Below are 22,079 nucleotides of genomic sequence, written 5' to 3'. Positions count from 1 at the left end.
CTAGGTGTTGGTAGCTTGTGTTTTCTGGGGTAAACCCTGTGAAAGTATTGGTTGCTTTTGTGATATGAAGACAGTTGGCTTTTTTTCCCCCTGACTTTTTGCTTTGTGTCATTTGATGGCTGGTAATTTTCATTGTTGGTGGTAACTATATTGGCTGTATCCATTTTGCATTTCTTCTTTGTAAATGTCGTTCTTGCCTTTTTGCTTCATTTTCCATGGAAACAGTTTGCTGTTTAATGGATATTTTTTGGTGTCCAGATAAATATAAAGAAAGTGGCTGCTTTTGCACTAATACAACTAAGTTCTAGTTGATGTTTTAGCTAAATTCTTTTGTCTTATGTGTTTCAGAATGTTCTTTCCAGTTGTTATCATATACATGTACACACGCATATTTCTTGTTCCTTATGCCAACTTTCTTATGCCAGTTCACTTTACTTTTTGTTTAGTATTGTTGTCCTGTTTTTATTTCCTGTAAGTCTTGGAAGTGAAGTTTATGTTCCTTGCTATTTATATTTATTCTAGTTGTGCATGCTATCTTGTATTGTAATTGATGTGGTTTATTTATTGATGGACAGTAATCAAAATATTGACAAACATGTAATCATCATACAGCAGTGACCACGATTCCAAAGTAATAAAGCAGGTACTCTTGAAAATGAGGAAACCCAACTGGCCATGCAGTCAGGTTACAAGACCAAGATGGCCACGATGCCTGCAACCATTCCATAGACCATTGTCATGATGCCACTTTCCATGGCACTGCTTTCCAAATTCTGTGCTGACCCTGTAGGCCCAGATGTACATAGATATTATGTGCACAATAAAGCCACTAAACTCCTTGCTAACCAATTGTGCCAGTTAATCGTCAGAGAGCTGTTGTTTTGTACAACAGCTGGCGCAATGCTTCTGCCATTACTGGGGCCACCATAAGTGTGCAGCGACTCACTGCCTATAAGCCCAATTTCACAGCGAGTCTGAGCAGAAAAAGATAATGCTTAGCAATTAAAAATTCTCAGCAAAAATCAGCAGGGAACCAGCCACTAGCAACAGACATGCAATTTCTGCTGGTGTCCTTTTATTGCTAAGCCATAATTGTCTGTGTTTAGCAAAAGTCCATGTGAAGCAGCTTCAAGAAATTGGACCTAGATTGGTCTGTGGCTTGTTTATGGAAAATTGTGTTAAATTTCCTTAAACATTCTGACTTGGTTTAAAGGTGCACTCCTTGTGCTATTTTCGAGTTTCATCCCGAAAAAAAAATAGATTCCTTTTCTAAATTGCTATTTTCCTAGCATTACAAACAGTATTCACTTTTAAATGAGACATCGACCGAAAAAATCAACCCATGTTTAGATTTTGAATTATTACTTTACAATTTCGAATCATTGGCTGCCAGACAATTATTCCCCTTCTCACAGGGTAGGCTGGTTCCCGAGCAACAATCAGTATAGATAGTGCACGGAGCAGGAGTCAGTCTGCTTGCAAAACTGATCTGTTCGTGCCCACTAAAAAAAACCACCAATTTCCAGATGTTTGCAGAGATCCATAAAAGGGGAAAGGGAGGTTTTTGGTACGACTAAAACATGCCAGTTGAAAATGTATTAATTGAACAAAATTAGTAAAGATAGTGTACGGAGCAGGAGTCAGTCTGCTTGCAATGTGCCCACTAAAAAAAAAACCGATTTTCAGAGGTTTGCAGATGTCCAGAAAAGGGGAAAGGGAGGTTTTTGGTTCGAATAAAACATACAAGTTGAAAATGTATTACCGGTAATTGAAAAAAAGTTGAATTCGTTGAAGAGCTCTGGGAACACAATTTTAAAAAAGGTTTCTATACCCCTTCAGATGACATGAAGGACCTGGAGTTCAACAGTGAGGAGGAAGAGTTGAGCCGAGGCGGCAATCTGAACCACTACGCCGGGGACCTGCCCAGCTTCAGCCGCAGCAGCGAGCACCACAGCGACCTGGAGGACATCCCGGAGGTCGACGAGGACAATGGGGTCAAAGGTCATGGGAAGTCACTGGGGGAGGATGGATTGACCTCACTGAGCGACATTGCAGCTGATTATATCTTTGACGGTGAGAAAAGAAAATGTTGGTCTAAGCATGTCAGCAGACAAACTCTTTGGCCAGTGTCATAGGCCTTGGTCCAAAATTTGACATTTTGGCTGAACACTATGCGTCAAGTGTCAAAACCTCAGCAAGACACCAGGGCCCAATTTCATAACGCTGCTTAACAACCGATTTGTGCTTACTGAGCTTCCATCTATTTCATGGAGATCGGAAGCAGTAATAAGCACAGCAAAAGCATGCTTAACCCCAGAGGAAAAAGTTGCTTAAATCAGTGGTGTCATAATAGAAATCTCCATGCACACACAACCATTAGCATGTCCATGCCATGACATAGTGCTTAAGCAGCATGATTTCCTGCTAAAGTAAGCACAACTTTTCTGCTAACTGTTAACAGGCCTGCAACTTTTCCTTGGATCTGCTGATTTCCTTGTTTTTTGCTTCTCATGAATGCCATTACAAATTGAAAAATACTGTACAAAGTCTTGTGTGGTTTGGAGTTTCCTTGTTTTTTTCTAAATTCCCAGTTGCATGCCTGTGTTAAGCAGCGCTATAAAACTGGGCCCAGTCTTCAAACTCATGTAGGCTTGAAAAAAAAGAAGCATGCAGCTAATGTAACACAAAAGGGGGGCATTCCCCGGCCCTTCTTCAATTCAGTTTCAATTTCTTGAAATGCGGTAAATTTCAGGAAAGCTCTTGTTTGATGGAATCTTGCATATCATATGCATACATAGTGGAACATAAATGTTTTCAGGTTTTATTAAAGAAAAGAAACAAGATCAGGGATGATTTTTTTCAACAATTTGTGTCCTTTAGTTCCCTGTCCTAAGAAGCTGACCCTGGAGCGCCAGCTCAAGAACAGCATCATCATCTCCTGGCTCCTACCAGACACCATAGCGCCCTCGGACGTCCAGGAATACCGCGTCTACGTCAATGGTCAGTTCCGGACGGCCACTAAGTGGGACGCCAAGACGCAAGCACTGGTGGAGAACGTTAAGCCACTGGAGACGCACCGGATATCGGTGCGGACGGTCACGGCAAAAGGGATGTCGGAGGATGCAGCCTGTACCATCATGATCGGAAAAGGTATTTCAGAGATGAAGAAGTCTGGTTTAGCACAATTTCTCTGCTGGTTTTAAAGAAGGATAAACAGTTGAACGTATGTGTGTGTAGAATCATAGATAAAAACGATAAAGTTCTTGTTATAAAGTAGTTCTCAAAATTCTCAAAGCTTTGCACTTCACCAGTTCTTAGAGTAGATTCAAGTAAGATTTGAAACATTATATGGTGGTAGTAGGAACTAGTGAAGGTTTGCAGTAACACCATGTGGAAATTTCTTTTGAGAAGATGTGCGGTTCTGAAAAGAACCGGTTGGTTGAAAACTCGATGTTCTGATCAGAGTACATTTGTAAGGTGGATTTGTACATGTGCAGTTTGGTTGAAAACAGCTTTATTGGAAGCTAATATAATCACATGTACTACTCCCATTGGCACTTTTTTTTATGAAGAATCATGTCCTTCCATTTTTGTGAGGTTTTTTCTTGGGGGGGGGGGGGGATGGGGTGGGGAGGGAGTCTGTATGCTGCTCAAAGTGACATAAATTCATGAAGAAAGATTTCTGTTGAGTTGTTTTCACGGTTTTATCTTCAAAGGGAACGGCTGGTCTAACTTTGCGGACTCTGACAAGATGCGACAACATATGGTTTCATCTTGTAAATCTGATAAATGCACAACAAATTTATTTGGAAACATAGCTGATTCGTTGGGATTCAGCAGGACTGAAATACGCAGAATGTCCCTGGGGTTTTGTAGCTGATTAAAAAGCCTAAACTAAAATTAAGTGTGTACTCTGGAAACCCTCTAAGACCTGTAAAATGACAACGTAAAGAAACAAATCTTTAAACTGTGGGTTAAGTTTTACATAAATGCACTTTTTTAAATCAAATTCCTTGTCATTGATGTCTTAAAACAGATGCATCGGCCGCCCCAACTGATTTAAAAGCTTCCAATGTGAGCCCAACGTGTGCGGACATCAGCTGGTTGCCTGGCAACAGCAACCTGGCCCATCAGATCACGGTCAACGGCAAAGAAATCCAAACAGTCAAACCAAGCGTCTATAGATATGCACTAACAGGTATAGTAAATACATCCAGTAGCAGGTTTACTACATTGTGTAAAATTATATTTATTCCCCAATGACAGTGTTGTAGTGTATAAAGATGACCACACGTACATGTACATGTTAGCGATATGTAAGTGATACCCTGTCTCGGAATATAGGCATGGGGGCATATTTAATATGTAAGACAAGATAAGTTTGCGGAAGCACCATGAGAATAAATCTCTTTTGTGAGTTTGTGTCATGGAACAAGAATGATCCTAACTGTTAAAAAATATATCTTTAGCATCTTCATGTGAATAAATCTCTTGTGAGTGTGTGCACAAACATGGATACACACATACTCACAAAAGAGATATATGCACATGGTGCTACCACAAACTTATCTTGTCTTAGTATCTTTCCACCATGCAAACCTTCAAATCTCATCATATTTAACGTGTAACAAACATTATTATTTGCAACAGCACCTGAAGAGTGGTTCATTATTACAGTTTTGGTACTGAATGTTCTTTAGTGTTGCTTTAACGTTACTTTCGGACAAAAACAATCCGAACAATGTTTTTAAAAGTTAATATTCTTTGTAAAAAACATATGAGAGTCGTGAGTCACGAGTCATTGGCTTCAATCAAGTCTGAGTCATGATGTTCCAGTCTGAGTAATTTGTTGATGTGACTCAAGTCGAGTCCCACTCACAGAAATAAATTGCGACTTGAGATGGACTTGAGTTCGAGTTCTGACTTAAGTCCTACAACACTCCCTGATGACTACATAAAACCATACAGTGTTGGGGCAGTTTGGGCAGTATAGAGACTAATTGGCTAAATTACATTTGAAGTTCAGTCTATAAAGTTAATTAAATGTGAATTAGGAATCATTTTCATGGTTCATACGGAGATCCCACAATCAGACAGGAGAGGGTTCATATGAAGACTTGAGAGTTTAGAGAGCCTGGAATTTTGTTCCTGCCATCTTAAAGCAGGAGTTGGAACTTGGGGGGGGGGAAGCATTTTGACATTTTGTACAAATGTTATGTCCAGTTGGTGTCAAAACGTCAACAGGATATTGGTCTTAAAACTCATAAAGGCTCAGCATTTAATAAAAACGTGCAGTAATGATATTGGAAAAGTTGAAGGGTTTAATACGCATAAGCCCATTCAATTGATTTGTTGAACACACTGCCAATGAGTGTCCACGAAAGTTTCAATTGACAAAAGAAATTGTATGCTTAGTGCCATGAATTGGGCGGTGACCATAACTAACAAATTGTTATTGATTTAAAAAAAAAATTTATGTAGGTCTTTCACCACTGTCTGTCTACCGAGTTAACGTCAAAGCCAAGAGAAGAAAGACATCACAGGACAACTCAAAGGAGAAACTTTCAACGGAGATAGAATTCAAAACACTACCAGGAGGTGAGAAAATATCCAACACACATATTATACATACTGTAATCAGCTCAGGAAAATGTGTCACATGCACGTCACCAAATCATTTCATTTTCCCACAAATTTGAAGACAGCACTACATATTTGTAAATTTACATAGGTGAGGGGCCGAAAAATAAAGAGTTGTAAAAGGTTCATTATAACCCGTACGATTTTAACTAATAAGATCTTATAAGATTCATATAAGAATCTTATAAGATTCTTACAAGTGAGTAAGAATATAGAAAGAATATATAAGATCTTACAAGTGAGTAAGAATGTTGAAGGATTCTTATAAGAACATTTTCAAGTCAGAATTCAGTCTGATAAATTCTATAAAATAGTTGCTGACAATGTTTAGTTCATTACCTCTATGGGAAAAAAAAAATGTCATATGATTGTTTTGAATGGCACTTTGGTTTTTTTAACATGATGTAAAAAATCCTCTTGCATTTCTCATTGATTGAATTGAGCATAGTTGGAAACAAGATTCCACATTTAAACCTGATTGAGGGCTCATTTGAATATTATTGATTGCTCTTGTGCTAAAGAAATTGAAACCTTTGGATTAAGGGTACATTAAAACCAAATTACACAGTCTTAAATTTTTAAAAATAAATCTTCAACCATCTCCAAATTTATTGACACTTTAACCTCAACTGGTGACTTGTGTTTCAATTCGCAGAGCAGGACACCCATGCAGTGTATATGGAACTATTGATGGAATCAAAGTTATCCTTCAATTAAGAAACTTGTTAAAGTGAAACCATTCCCCTGGCATAAACTTGTCGGATGTTTTATCCCAGTTTCCATCATGTCTACCTGTTCCAATATTCATTTTCTCTTTTGCTTTTTTTTTATCAAACCTTACACTGTTTTTTGCACCATGCTTTTCAATTTGGGAAGCAGAGCCGAAACGCTCGAAAAAGAAAAAGAAGACTTTACCTTGTAAGTACAGATAGATGTCCCTTGCCAAAAGTAACCCTCTTCTGTGTATTGTGTACAGCAAACCTAGATTATTTTCTCTGATTTCTTTTGTGTTGATTTCCTTTTTGTAAACAAAAAAAATTCCAAATTGTTTTATTTATTAATAAACCATAACCATTCATTAATCCTCCCCAAGTGGCTGTATCATAATAATTAATTTACAGGGTTTTCAAATTCCTAGTGTATGATTGTGACCAAACACTAAGGAATTCCCAAATTCTATGGGATTCATTACATTTCTGTAAGATATCATTTGCTTTTTAGTATAACAATGTTCTTCATTGATCAGTTTACACACACAATCACGGCAATGGAAAATTGTGCTTGAATGCCTTTTTACCTAACAATATGCCTAAAGTCCGGTTTGTACTTCGTGCAAATGTCTTGCAAAGCGAATTCATGAAAATAACGGAGAACATCTTAACCCTATAACCTCCCCGAATCCTCCAAAATCCTCTTTGCAAAATGGAGGATTTTGCAGGATTGAGGTTATGTGGCAAAAGTGTGTGGCTGATTCGGGGGGATGCACTGTGTGAAGGTCTTCGGCTGGACCTTTTGTTGTTTATTGCTCAGCCGTAATACATTTAGGCCTGGATTATACTTGAAATCCTCCACACTGCACCAGGATGTCACTGGCTCTGCCTCAACAGATTGACAGTGATTGCTGGAGGATTTTGCGGATTGAGGCAGTGGTCACCTCTCCAAGGACCACATTTAAGAAATGACGGTGGATTTTGCAGGATTGAGGTTGTATCCTAGCAAAAATGAACCTTTGATTGTTGACATGACGAAATTCACTTTGCTTTTACGTGAAAATATGAATCGGCCTTAACATGTGCATTGTTTACTTCTAGTGGGTCCCCATATGCACTTGAGCAATGGAGCTCTTATCTGACTATTAGAACTTACATTGACATATGCTTGTGAGCCCCATAGGAGAGGGGCTGATATGGAGCAATTTGTGTGTACCCTTAAGCAAGCCACTTTACTGTGATTGCCTCTGGGCACTGCTGAACCAATGCATACCCGTGAGGATTGAGTTGGACATGCCATCTATCATGTCTACGTGTAAACTGTAAGAGTGATTTAATAGTTGCCTATAGGCAATGCTCCCAAGAGAGTTGAGCTATCAGACTTACTAGAGGGGTAATTGTACTTTTCCTGTTGTGTTGATAATTGTGGCGTAACATGGGAACAAATTTCTATAGCTGTTTTGCCTTTTGCTTCCTGATAGGCGTGTGCTTATCGACCATGTCAACAGACTTTCAATTTACTATCGGTGTACATGTTACATGTAAACTGTTGGAGTGATTTAATAGTTGCCTAGGCCATGCTCCCATTGGAGTAGAGCTATCAGACTTACTGGAGGGGTACTTGTACTTTTCCTGTTGATAACTGTAGCTAAGGCTTAAAAAAAAAGTACTCGGTCTCTGGTCAGCGCGCACGTCAACTTTTTTTTTTCTTCCAATTAACACGGAAGCTACAACAGCGCCCTCTATTGCCGCACCTCCTCAAATTTTTGTACCAAGGAGCACCAAGGAATGTGGAAATTGTACCAAGGCAAATGATACAGGGCACCAAGGCAAATTATGGAGGACAACAATGTATAATGAGGACACAAAAAAGCAAAATAGTACCCACCTTGTCTGTACAATTCAAGCCAAAAAAAAAAAAAAACGCGTCGCCGCATCAATTCCGGAACTTCGGTCTGACCAGAGACCAACTATTTTTTTTTTTTTTTGGCCTAACATGGGAAAAAATTGGCAATTAGTGCCTATAAATTTCTGTACCTGTGTTGCCTTTTTCTTCTCATGTGCTTGTCAACCACGTCAACTAACTTTCAATTTACTATCAACTGATCAATGTACATATTGCTCTTCTGCATATACAGGGTGTCCCCAAAAAAATGAAACCTCAAAACACCCTCTTTGTCACAGCACATCAGAAATATTGATACATAATTTTTTTACTCCTGTTTGTTATGTTCCTGTTTGTCCCTGCGTTTTGTCTTTATTCGTTACTTGTATTGTAATATTAGCTATTTGGTCCACAGGCTGAGGTACAAAAGCTATGCTTCACCCTATACCTAACATTGTTCCAGTATTTTTTGTAACATTTATTGAGTTGTGGCCAATTTGAAAAAAAAAGTGTCGCTTTTTTATTTTGTCCACAGTCTTAAGTGTCATTTATTGGAAATGTAATGGATTTTGGGTCAGAGTAGTTTTGCTTTTTTTTAATCTTTCTTTCTTTACTTGGTTTTTGTATTTTTTATTTTTTTTGTAACAATGGTCACTTTTTGCTTTTTAGAAGAAATGGTAGTCCTGAAAACGACTGTTCTGATTAATTTCTCAGATGTTTACTGTTCTGCTCTTCCCTCTACTTGGTTGTATGTTTCACGGATGCAAATTTTAGACCTTGTTTTCATTGCAGCAGTCAAACATCGGATGCCATGGACAAAATGAAAAAGCAGTTACTTTGTAACTTTGTTTAATTAGCCACAACTCAATAAGTCTTCAACCGATTGAAATTGTGTTTTCAGTATATCAAAGCCAACAAATTAAGGTTTATGGACAAATGAAAATAAAGTAGACTTATGCTTTATAAAGCTGTGTAAAAGAGGGCATTTTGAGGGTTCGGTTTTTTGTTTTGGGGGGAACATCCTGTAGAAATGAATTTCAGACCTTATTCAAAAAACTGCATAGATCATTCAAAGTGCTAATTTAGGCTGATCTAAGCATTAGAACAAACCTTGACTAGTATTTTGTATATGTATGTGCTCCTGCTCTAACATCTTGCTATAGAAACTATGTAGTCTGACATATCTATAGGGCATTTTTATTTGGATAGTTGTTCTTAATAGCTTTACATGTTAAAGTTGTCAACAGCTACGTGTATGATGTATAATTATATACATGTATGATGTTATTTTCCTCCATATTTTTATCATGTCATTGCCAACGGAATTTCTTGACAGTTGTGTGAGATGTGCCAGTTCTTTGAAAGAAAAACTTGCCTCACATTATTCAAACAAAACCATGCATGCCTCCCAGAAACAACCCTCAAAATAGTTTTCACTTTTGTTGCTTATACTGGCGAATCTTTAAAAATCAACATTGTGCCTGTACCCCATAATCTCCATAATAATACTCCATAATAGGCCATCAGCCTGGGGGTTTGGTCGGTATCAAATGAGGGGAATAGTGGTCATTGTGATTTTTGGCAAGGTATGCACCCCTGTAGTTGGAAAATATGTGATAACATTGCAGTGGTGGCAGCTTTTTGGGTGTTATTACTTAAAAAAAAAATAAAGTGGCAGGCAAAACATGCTAGTTACCACATATAATCAATCCGGTTCAAGCATATTGGCGGCCATTTTGACAAAAATACAAAATAAAAGTGATAACACCCAAAAAACTGACACCGCTCACACTACAAAGCTATTACACATTTTCCAATTCTAGATGTGTATACCTTGCCAAAAATCGTATGAGCATTGCTCTTTTCGATAATTTGATACCGGTGGCCCAACTTTTGGACCGAAGCTGATAGCCTATAACAGTCATGAGTTTAAAACACTGCCTTTCTTATTACTGTTGTGTAAAGCTGTTTATTAATTATAGTGTATGCCAGAGACGGTCACAAATACTAGTTTTCCTTGTATGCGGAAAGGAATTCACATTTATAAGAAAGCTGGATTCACGTGGAGGAAAAGACAACAGCTGAAATAGCTGTGAAACAAACCTATATTTGATTAAAAGTTTTTGATTACGATTCCAGAGGTCCAAACTAGTACTTTGCCAATTACGCCTCTTCTTTTTTTTCGGTGGGGGAGGAACGTTGATCATATCAAAACAAAATCACATTTCCCACTAAGGCCAACAAAAAAAAGTCTCCGGTTTCTGGTATGGAGCTTGCCCCAAAAGTGGTGCGGTGACACGGCTTTTTTTTTTTTTTTACCTGTTTTTTTTTTTTTTTTTGGCTTCAAATGTCGGCTGATGACTGCAAATGGTGCCCGACTAAACTTAGTGCAAATATATGGGAGTCCAGAGAGGCCACATAAATCTTATTCTCGATCATAACCCCATCTAAAAACACGTTAAAATTGTGCAGCAGCAGAATTCCAGTCAAACCAGTGAGTTTGGCAGTTTTGAAACATCATCTTGTATTGAAAAAAAAACTTTTTCATTTTGCCGACGCGCATGGCTACGGCGACGCGCGCGCATACCAGAAACCGGAGACTTTTTTTTTTTGGCCTAAACCATGTCAATAAGATTGGAATTGATTTTAGCTATTGAAGAACTTTATAACACCTTCATGTTACAAACATTGGCGACTCGATGATGCTCACTCTAGCTGGAGATGCTAGAGAGCCAAATCTTTGGCAAGTTTCTTTTTAACTGAGGAGCATACAAAGTTGCTTAGCGCAGGGAGGTTTTGTGTAGGAATGACTGGCTACCAGCCAAAATACAGCGGTACCTATATTGCTTGTGACTGGTTCCCCATTGATTTTTCTTGAGCTACATTTTCTACTAAGAAGCCCTACGAAATCTAGCCCTGGTAAGCACCTGTCATGTTCCAGTTAATTGACTAAGCAAGTGTTTTTCCAAATTGCGATTCATAGTTTTAATTTTTCCTCTTCCAGGTCTTCCTGACGCCCCACTTGACGTCCAAGTCAAGGCAGGAGCCTCACCCGCAGTCTGTGTGGTGGAATGGCTACCAGTCACTATAACCACATCAGGACTATCTAACGGTGCTGTGGTTACCGGTTATGCTGTGTATGCTGAAGACACCAAAGTGGCTGAAATACACTCTCCAACAGGTTAGGTCTTTTCTTTTTGAGAATAGGAGAGAGAAGGTGAATTACATGCAGGAATAAATTTGTTAACATTAAGACAGTAAACTACAAAAAGTGCTCAAGACGTCTTTTTGAAATGAAAATGAAAAAAAAAACGGTAAAGTGTGAGAGCTTGTGAGATGAAAATAAACAAACTTAACATTCCTGGGCCAAATTTCATTATGCTGCTAAGCAGACAAAAATTGCGTACCAAATGTTTGTGCTTCAGAAGGATAGTGAGAAAGTTTTAATCGGATGGGGTGTTCTGCCTCCATTTTTTCTATACTGGGGCCAGCATTGAAGAATCGAAGAGGCGGCGGAGCCATGATTGTTCAACAGAGAGCCTGTTGTTTTTTTCTGTGCCAACTAAATTATGTAAGAGAGTATGTATACATTTTAGCAGCTCTATGAAAATGGCCCAAGTGTACTGCTCAAAAGTGCCCTGCCTGTTACTCTCTATGCCCCAACTACCCCAACACTATAGGATTTTATGGATTCATCAAGGTGTAAATACATTGTAATGCAATGTATTAAAACAAATGTTATAGAAGTACTTATCAGATGACACAACTTCTTTGACAGCGGACAAAGTATCAGTCAGCCTCAACAAGATCAAACTCCTGTCAGCGCGGGATGTGGTGGTCAGGACCCTCTCCCCTAACGGTTTCTCCATCGACTCGGTGCCGGCCAGGATACCCCCAGCCCTTATGGAGGACAGGCGTGGTGAAGCCACGCTAAGAGCCATGGAGGCAAAGGTGATTATTGTATCTCATGCATATTTATGAGCCAAATGCTCTTGTTTCATTGGTCATTGTTTCATAGTTGAACTGTGCTACAATGAACACAATTTTGTCTACAGTTTGTCCAGTATCCATAGCGGTCGTTTGTTGTAGCAATTTCCAGCCACTATTCTCTGGTTCATTGAAGCTAAAATTGAGAAAGAGGGAGTTTGTTGGAGCCAAATCCTTGGTAGCAGTGTTTTTTGATAAGTGTAATAGCTGGAATTATTTCTAGAAAATTGAAGCCTAAAAAGTATTCAGTGTACATAGACAGATTTTAGCTACTATCCCACTTTTAAATCAATAAATTAAATAAGCACACCACCATGCGCTTGTTTAGATAGCCACCTAATTGTTGAAATTAAAATCAACTTTTGGCCTTTATTATCAAAATTTAAGCCCGAAGCATCTTACCTAACCTTATCATCTGTTGGTGAGAATGACCCAGGCCTAAGATGAAATGACAAGCTTTCTCCACAAAACTCTGCATCAGATTGGTCAATTTCATACAATTCTTCCATCTGAAATCCCCCATTTTCCCTTGCAAGCTTTCCCCCCGGCGTCACTCCAACCCTGGGCACCGCCACCACCACAGCAACCACCGTGGCAAGAGTAGACGCAGAGTGAGTCTGTCCCTGACCAGGATGATGTGTGAATGCCGTGCCGTGTTCTTTTTTTTTTCATTTCCAAAATTAACATTACATTTTTCTCATTCTGCCCGTTTCTCAGCACAGATTCACCCACTGTTTTTCGGCAGATTTCAGAAGCTTCATAATGTTTTGATTGCTTATGCTTTTGACAATTTCAGCCAATTTTATTACCTTCAACTGTCACTGATGACAGAATCTTTGCAATGTTTTTCTTTCTTCTTTCTTGTCACATTAACTTTATAACCTGTACATGTATCAGACAGTTTTACATTGTATAAATCCAGTTTCCAAAACATCACGCAGATAATAATTGACAGGTGTTTTACCTTAATTAGCAAGAGCGAGTGGAAGAAAGGTTTTATTCATTCACATTGTGTGTGGACTTTGGATTGTTGTTGCAAATGAATCTGTTTGATTTGTAATTTTGGTCAATTTCGTATTTAGCAACAAAACGTACAGTCAACAAATAAATAAAAGAAGAAGGTATCTAGTTGTGTTGACCAAATAATCTTTATCACGTGTGATGTTTTAAGCATTGCACAATTCTGCACTTCTAAAGTTTGACGATTTACTCTTTACCAGAAAGCATTGTGTACATGTGTCATAACGCCCATCATCAGACATGTTGCCCAACAGAATTGCAGTGAATGAGAAACTATCTCTGCAGAGAGAATGCGTATTGAAGAGAAATTTGCATTTGCATTTTGTGGCTTTTTCTGCATTGTTTTGATATATTACGGCCTGTTGTGTGTGTCATGAGTATTTATTATCATTAGACCCATGAAACAAAAATCTGGATCAAGAGTTTCTTTTCAGATCAAATGTATGGGTTTGAATGTGTGTTTATCATTGAATGAAAACCATTGATTATAAAACAGTTTATACTGGTGTCTCAAAGTGCTATGGAAGTTGTTACCCTATTCATCAGGCCATGACATGACTATGCAGCAGTACAAAAGATAAACACAATCTGATCTCTGTATCATTTTATGCTTTGGAGTGAAGAGAGGCAATTGTAGTAAAGCATCTTGCCCAAGAGCACAAAACACTATGTTTCTCCTTCCAGTGGTTGAACCCACATACATGTAGCTATGAAACATGTTCTCACTACAGACAAATATTCTTAAAATAAGAAAAATATTCTTGAAATTGGAAATTGTCTAAGAAAAAAAAAAATCAGGTAAGAACAATTTTCTTAATGTTTTCAATATCCAAAATTTTAAGAAAATTGTTCTTTCCAAAACAAGGTTTTCTTATGACAGAATTATATTCTTTTTTCAAGAATATTTTTCTTGCTTAAGAAACTCATTTTTTGGCAGTTTGTACCACCGCAAATGAGTCAGTCACCATAATTGTTGGACCATTGGCGCTCTTGTTTTAATACTCTTTTCTTGTATTTGTACATTGTAATTTTGCATTGAATTGTCTGTTTCTTGACCCTAACAGTATTCCCGACCCCCAGCCATGTATCACGGTGCAGAGGACGACGATAGCTCCAGCCACAGCTCACGATCAGAGGAAGCATGTCGCATCAATGACAGCAGCAGCCCGCTGGCCAATAACAAGCCGCCCGCAGCTGCAAGCAGCGGAAAGGCTGTGGAGAATGTCGCTGAGAAAGATGATGTAGCAAAGGTAAAGCAGTCTATACAAGGGTGTATCTAGGTTAATTCTTTCTGACAAGGGTGGGGAATAGAGGGTAGGGGACAAACCCCACCCTTCTCTCAGATATCCCACCCTCTCCCCATGTTACCGCCACCCTAATCCCCATAATATCCCCACCCTGCCCCATGATACCCCACCATACCCTAGTGATACCCACTTTACCCCATATAACCCCATCCAACCAGCATGGTACCCCTATATACCCTTCCCAAACCCTACCCCAACCCTATCCCATACTATCCCACCCTATCCTATAACCATGATACCCCCACCCAAGCCCAATGATAACCTACCCTACATTCAAGATACCCCACCCTTCCCTCTTTATAACTTCAACAACCCACCTGACACTGTGCTCGTGATACCCCATCCTACCCCCTTGATATCCCCACCTTACCCCCTGGTCCCCAATGTGCTGCCCAAACCCTACCCCCACCCCCATGATACCCATGATGTATTTTGTTTTGGCACTTAAAAGCACCCACAAGTATCATATGCTGCCTTTTGTCAAATACTTACATGGACAAGTACGCGCTGCGCAACTTCATAACATGTGCAAGTTGACAATGTTTGTAATTTTAGTCCAATAAGCTGCTGGGCTAAATGTTATTTAATCATTTTGGGGTCCTCTTTCTCCTAGAAGGCTGATGCGCGGGTCCCCCGTGAGGACTACACCTCGGAGAGTGAGCGCTCAGAGCTCTCAGACATAGCTGAGGAAGCGGAGGAGGAGCTGTCGGACTTTGCTGATGGGAGCCTGCCTGGGCTGAGTGACGAGAGCGAAGCCAAGGCCTTCAGGAGGATAAAACGAAGGGAGGAGGAGCAGAAAAAGGTGCAAGAGACGCTCAAGGTGAATGGTTAAATGGTGTAATATATATACATATATATCAGGTCTGAGTGGACCAGCAAACGATATACTTTTTACTGGAAGATCTAGCAGTTCGACACTATACAGAGTCAGCTTTCTTACGTTTGGCAGTAAAACTTGTAGCTATGAACACGTAATATATTGATGGTTTTTAGTCAGAAGATGGTTTATTTATTTGTAATCTTTATGTGGCTCGACCAATTTACAAAATTATGGCCCTCAAGGTGTTAAATAATTAAATACCAAAAACAAATAAAACAATTTCTTCAAAGTATAACTAAAAAGGCTGTAGTAAATAGCAAATTTATTAGCAGTATTTTTAAAACAAAAATAAGTCATGAGCGTAATACTTGGAAGGAGTATGCATGAATTGTTGATAATCATCCATTGTGTAGGAAACCATTGACACATTCTTTGTTCTTATAGAACCTCATCATAAAATAAAATTGTCTCAATCCTTAAAAATCCTGTAAAGCCTCATTGTGGATTTTGAAGCATCCACGGTGGTAGGCAAAGAATGACTGTTGACAGAGTTTGTGTTTGGGAGATTCCAATTTTATTATACTGATCCTTCTCCAAATTTGCCAACCTCGGAAACTTGCGTAGTATCCTTTGTACAAAAAATGCACATGATCAACTTAACCCTTGATGGGGATGTTACAAAATAGTTCTTTAGGCATTTTGTGCTCATGATTTCTTATGTGTTAATCAGAATTTAATTTTTTTTAATTTTGAATAGGACACTGTTTGAGACATTGTGACTTAAGATTTTATTATGTCTACATATGTCCTTATTTCACAGTACAACCTTGATGGAGATGTTCTAAAATAGTTCTTAAGGCATTTTGTGCTCATGATTTCTTATTTGTTAACAAAATTTAGTTATTTAAAGTTTTGAATAGGACACTGTTTGAGACATTGTGACTTAGATTTTATTATGTCCATAAATGCCCTTATTTCACAGTACAACGCCAAGCCTGACATGGAGCTAGACACAGACCCAGAGCTGGAGAGCCTGAACCGATCAGACAAGTGCCGCCCAATCCAGGTCATCCGTCAGCAGTGTGACTTTGAGAGAGAGACGGAGCAGTCCCCACACAACCAGGTCCTGGAGCCTGTGCCCATCAAACAGTCTAGCCAGCCAGGACAGGCTGTGCCGCACATCGGTGAGGGGACTTAGCCAAGTCTAGTTAGGATGGGCAGTATTTGCTAGCTTATCATCGTAGCATGTCACTATGTTAGGCCAAAAAAAAAAATAAGTCGGTCTCTGGTCAGCGCGCGCGTCGATTTTAATCATGCGCGTCAATCTTTTTTTTCCCCAAAATGTTCCGCGGTAGCTCCAACAGTGCCCTCTATTGCCGCACCTGCTCAATTTTTTTTACCAAAGAGCACCAAGGAATGGGAAATTGCACCAAGGCAAATGATCGAGAGCACCAAGGCAAATTATGGAGGACACCAATGTACATGAGGACACCAAAAAAGCAAAATAGTATCCCCACCTTGTCTGTACAATCCAAGCTTGAAGAAAAAAAAAAAAAAAAAAAAAAAAAGCCGCGTCCCCACGTTCCGGAACTTTGGTCTGACCAGAGACCGAATATTTTTTTTTTTTGCCTTATATATGTATTTTTTTATATTTTTTTAAAAATTATTATTATTAATTTCTGGTAATGGAACCAAGGATTTCTCAAAAGCACCCTAGGCACTGTAGCTCGCAAGCCTGAAAAAACCTGTAGAGAGGAGACAACAAGAAGAACTTACAGTTTTTAGAGGTGGGACGAAAACCCCAGAAGAATATCCCATGGAATCAGGCAGAGACTGAAAACCCAATCCACATGTTGGCCCGGGCGGGATTCAAACCCAGGTCATAGCGGTGGAAGGCGAGGAAGGTACCCTTACCAACCTGATTCCCCGAGCCAGGTGACAATATAGCCATAGTGCCTCGAGAGTGCCTTGGCAATGTAGCTAACAAGCCTGATGAATCTGTGTAGAGAAGGCAATAAAGAAACGTTCAGCTTAGAAATGGAATTAAACCCCCTGAATCACTTCCATGTTGCTATTTAGCACACAATTGTCTTCAAAAGACATGCCGACATCAGAGGCAAGTTTCCTTAAATTAGTGACAGAATAGAAAGTTCCCTTGAAGCACACCCACGCTGCAAAATAGTGCTTAAGGTTAGCACAGTTTTCTGCTAAAGTTAGCACAACTTCAGTTACCGTCAATTAAGCAGCTCCATCAAACTGAACCCTGATCCATGTATTGGGAAACCCAAAGAATCAAGTAACGACTTCAAAGTTAGTCTCAGGGTCAGCTTGTGTGTTTCTTACCAAGGTCACAGAGGTGGAGGATAAGGAAGAGTAGTACCACTCAAAGAGTTGTAATCAGGTCAATCACAAGTAACAGGCGATGTCGATGATAAGGGAATGTCTTTGTCGCAGTTCATTTGAATAGCTTGTCACTTGACTCAAGAAAGGGTGACTAGTGACTGACTTGATTGCAAATCTGGTACCACCACGCCAACCTAACTCCCACTTTTTTCAAGGCCACAAGCGCTTATTTGGTTACAGCCCATCTGATGACCTAGTATGTAAGCACCATTCATAAATACCTCAGACAGTTTAGCTATTCCTATTGGTCGAGAGCCCGTCACGTGGCCGGTCTTAAACGGATGATAAAGACATGGCTAGCTGGTCTTAAACACTTTTCCAGTGTCACAATAAAATGTGGACTCCTAAAAATCAAGTGCCTCTTACCGTTTCATTGGTTGAACGTTCACAATCCTCACGTAGGCATGCGCAACACTACAAGCGAGTCAGAATTTTATAGTTCTAAATTCAAAACGCAACGCCCCAGGTGCGTTCTGCGTGACATCGCGCAGAACATGTTACGCGCGCGTCAATCTCCATAAAAGGGTTGTTTACATCTTACTCGCCAGCTGAACACTCCATTATTTTGCTAGAGGGATGTTTCAAAAAGCATGAAGTGAACTTTTTGAACAAAATCGGGATTTTTTGAACGAATTATTTGATATTTTTTTACGGATAAGGTATTTATGAATGGGAATAAATATGTGCTCGGTCGGTATTTATGCTCGGTCGGTATTACCCTCGCCTCCGGCTCGGGTAATTATCAGCACCCAGACTCTAAGCGGTATTAAACGAGTGATTAAAACCTCCGGAGCACACATTTATTCCCTTATTGATATATCAATATCACTTCATTATTCGATATTATTTTGATATCTATATCGCCCATAGCAATTTTTAATTGTATCAAAATATCAATTTTTGATATTGAGAAATAATATCGAAAGTATCAATAATGCGTCAAATTATCGTCAAAATGTATCTCCAGTTTGTGCTTTTACTTTGTGTTTAACATTTGCTGTATAATTAAATAAAACTCAAAATATAAACATTGATGTATCGAATATTCTCAATATTGGATATCCAATATATCGATTATTGAAAATTCTGATATTGACGGTGCTAACTACAATGTAGTATGTAGCCCAAATTACACAAAACCTGATGATAGTATTTCAACATTCAATCTCAGCTCTTTTTAATACCCATTTAAAAACTATTATTTTGGACAGAAATTACCCAGGAGGAAGCCCGCAAAGCAGCCGCCTCGGAAAAACGCTCTGAACCCACCGGTCAGCCGTCCACCCCCCAGCAACCATTGCCAACTCCGGAACCCAAATCCCGCCCACGAGCTATTGAGCAAGCCCGCCCCGCCTCCCCGCGCAAGAACAGCCTCGGAGAGGACTTACAGAAGCCCACGAACTATAAAGACTATGATGCCAAGTCCAACAACGACAGACAACGAAAGTTGTCCGTTGACTCACGGACAGATGAGACGGGAACATTTGAGGATGAGGAGGAATACTCAGTGAGCGAGGGACCTGAGGAACTGTTTGACGACAGTGTGATACGATTTTTCGTGGCGTTGTACGATTACGACCCGACGGCCATGTCCCCTAATGTTGAGTCTGTGGAGGAGGAGCTGACGTTCAAAGAGGGGGACATAATCAAGGTAGGTTGGATGCAGTAACAGATTTATTTTCTGGTAAAGTAATTCTTTCAAATAAAATTCAAGCTGATTGTCAAAGCTTTGGGAAGTGGTTCTGTTTTTTGCCTCTGTGTCGTTGCAGTTTAAATATTGCTGGAAGTCATGTTGGTTGATGTCTTAAATATGTGCTTTTTCCAGTTTGTTTATTCACATTCATTTTTATGATTTTAGATTGTCTTTGTTAACATATTTTCTATTTGCCGCTTGGTTTTTATATAGAAACTGACTTGAGGCCACTCAAGAAATGTGTGGGTTCAACCTTTTTTGGAGTGGCCATTAACAACGTTTTCTTTTTTGAGGCACTTTAGAGGAAAATTTTCCAAGCAAATCACCAAAAAAGAAAAACAATAGGAAAATTTGTTTCCCTGTAATGTTAGTAGGAATTTCTGTAAACTGTTGCAAAAACAGTACTTCCCTGGGATTCCTTGAGCTTGCACTGTGTTTGGTTGCCTTGTGTCACATAGCTTACAGTCGAATAAAAATGGTCTTATTGTGGCACAGGTGTTTGGTGATAAAGACGCCGATGGCTTCTACATGGGTGAGCTGAACGGCCATCGAGGCTTCGTCCCATACAACATGGTAGAGGAAGTGGAGGGACCTGAACAGACTCCCCTGAACCCACCCAAGAGGGCCAGCACGGCCACGTCTGCTGAATCACCAGACAGGGTTGGGTACTCAAGCAGCCTGAACACTACCACAAGCAGTCCAGGTAAAACAAGTGCACCGGTGCTACCCATTCGAAGTTGTTCATTAACCCTCACTCCCTAAGGTCTTTTACTAGGTACTGGACCAAGTCCACTAAATCCATCAATCACACTGCTTCCAATGCATGCTATGTTTTAGGCCTCCAGGCCATCATACTGCATCAATATTTAGTCAAACCAGGCCTGCAGGAAGTCCCCCAAAATCTACCAAAATGGGGGGATGGATTTTGATGGAGTTGGGGAGGTAAGGGTTAACCCTTAAAGGGCTGTGGAGTATAATCCAAGCCCGACCGTATGTCTTGCCGATATCATCACAGTGCAATTCTTTTTTCATTAATGAATTCCTTAATGAGTTTGCAGATTGATGTCTCTTAATCATTTTGACATTTGATGTCTCGTAACATTTTGATATTTGATGTTTGACATTTTATGCGAACACTACATCGATTTCATTTTTAATCGTCGGACATAGCGTTCATGCAAAATGCCAAAATTACAAACAGGTTTATCCAATTAAAAGTTATAAAAGGTTTTCAAATTGTGCCTAAACTTTGCATATGTACAAATTTAGAAAAACTATCGGTTGTTGTTTGGGAATGAATCCCCCAGCTGTAAGATAAAACATGTTTTTGGAAGGGGGATCCACAATCGAATTTGCATACAAAGGTTGTTAATTTGATGTTACTGATCTTTCTCTTTCTTCTCCCATTTCTCATCCAGTTCAAATCTTCAGCAGTCCCATGAACAGCCTGCACGTTCCGCCAGATGCCCGCGCCACCAAGATGAGGGCGCTGTTTGACTACAACCCACAGGAGTTGTCCCCTAACCCGGATGCTGAGGCGGAGCTGTCCTTCCATCAAGGGGAAGTCATCATCGTATTTGGGGAGATGGACAATGATGGTTTCTTTGTGGTGAGTGTTAAATTTATGCTTAATTTTTTTCATTACCTGTTTATTTCAGTTTTATGATTCTTAAAAGTATGTTCATCATTGGAAGTGAAATACAATTTTGTTTAAGATTTTAATTAGTCTGGAAGTTGTTTAGTCTGAAATAATTTACTTTTTCAAGCTCAAGATCTGACCCTATAGAGTGTCCGCCAGAAATCATTGGGCTTCTGTAAGGACCTTTAAGCACTGAACCGGCGAAATTGTCAGGTTCTGGTCCATGCAGCAGCTTTTTATTTCCATGTTTCATTCCATCAAATTCAGGGTGAACTCCATGGCCAGCGGGGTCTAGTGCCGTCCAATTTCCTGGAAGTGATCGTAGACTCACCACGTCCCGAGTCGGCCCCAAGCCCCCAGCCTTACACCCCGCCGAGCCACCAGCCTTATAGCCCTTCCCACCAGGCATACAGCCCCTCCCCTAGCCGGGAGAGCAGGGGCAGCCGGGGCAGCAGGGGGAGCTACTCCTCAGTGAGATCAGATGACAGGCAGACACAGGTGAGAATAAAGACAAAATACAATCAACTACTCTGTGTCTTTTAGGAGTGACGCCACTTGTATCACGTGGTTGTACATGTAAATATATGAATCCGATGTGAACAACTGTTAGGAGAGTTGCTTTAGATTTTCCCTTTTTCATCTGTTTGTATTAGCTCATTTTCTTCCATGTTAATTTCTTCTTTGTATTATAATTGCATTAATTTCTATCTGTCTATTCGGATTTTTGTATAATTCCAGGTTACGCTGGTACATTTGATTGGGCCTCCCTCAGCCCCAGCTTTAAAATGAAAAGGAAATGTTAAGTTTTAGAAGTGGGAATGAACCCCAGCTTTAATTCAGAGCAGAGAAGAAAAGTCATTCATTTACACAAGCAATTCATTTGCTTTATTTAAAATTAAAGCACCCTCCTTTTTTCACTGATATAAGCACAACAGTCACTGATAAAATTCACTGTTGTTTACCAAGTTAGTTGTT

The 22,079-nt window shown here is 39.6% G+C and overlaps 1 protein-coding gene across 1 annotated transcript in view; it reads left to right on the top strand.

Moving 5' to 3' along the window:
• The window catches only part of LOC119726853 (RIMS-binding protein 2-like), a 100,869-nt gene that overhangs the window by 71,775 nt on the left and 7,015 nt on the right, over window positions 1–22,079 (top strand). Inside the window, exons 15-28 of the mRNA XM_038198708.1 lie at window positions 1,840–2,073; window positions 2,881–3,150; window positions 4,037–4,198; window positions 5,482–5,598; window positions 11,240–11,416; window positions 12,014–12,186; window positions 12,759–12,833; window positions 14,307–14,492; window positions 15,163–15,369; window positions 16,352–16,553; window positions 18,984–19,423; window positions 19,961–20,168; window positions 20,884–21,074; window positions 21,372–21,602. Coding sequence (XP_038054636.1) covers window positions 1,840–2,073; window positions 2,881–3,150; window positions 4,037–4,198; window positions 5,482–5,598; window positions 11,240–11,416; window positions 12,014–12,186; window positions 12,759–12,833; window positions 14,307–14,492; window positions 15,163–15,369; window positions 16,352–16,553; window positions 18,984–19,423; window positions 19,961–20,168; window positions 20,884–21,074; window positions 21,372–21,602 — 2,873 coding nt within the window. The remainder of the gene's footprint in view (window positions 1–1,839; window positions 2,074–2,880; window positions 3,151–4,036; window positions 4,199–5,481; window positions 5,599–11,239; window positions 11,417–12,013; window positions 12,187–12,758; window positions 12,834–14,306; window positions 14,493–15,162; window positions 15,370–16,351; window positions 16,554–18,983; window positions 19,424–19,960; window positions 20,169–20,883; window positions 21,075–21,371; window positions 21,603–22,079) is intronic.

This window comes from Patiria miniata, unplaced genomic scaffold, assembly GCF_015706575.1.
Source record: "Patiria miniata isolate m_02_andy unplaced genomic scaffold, ASM1570657v1 HiC_scaffold_2, whole genome shotgun sequence".
NCBI classification, from domain to species: Eukaryota; Metazoa; Echinodermata; class Asteroidea; order Valvatida; family Asterinidae; genus Patiria; species Patiria miniata.
This window is presented reverse-complemented; position numbering and strand designations above follow the sequence as displayed.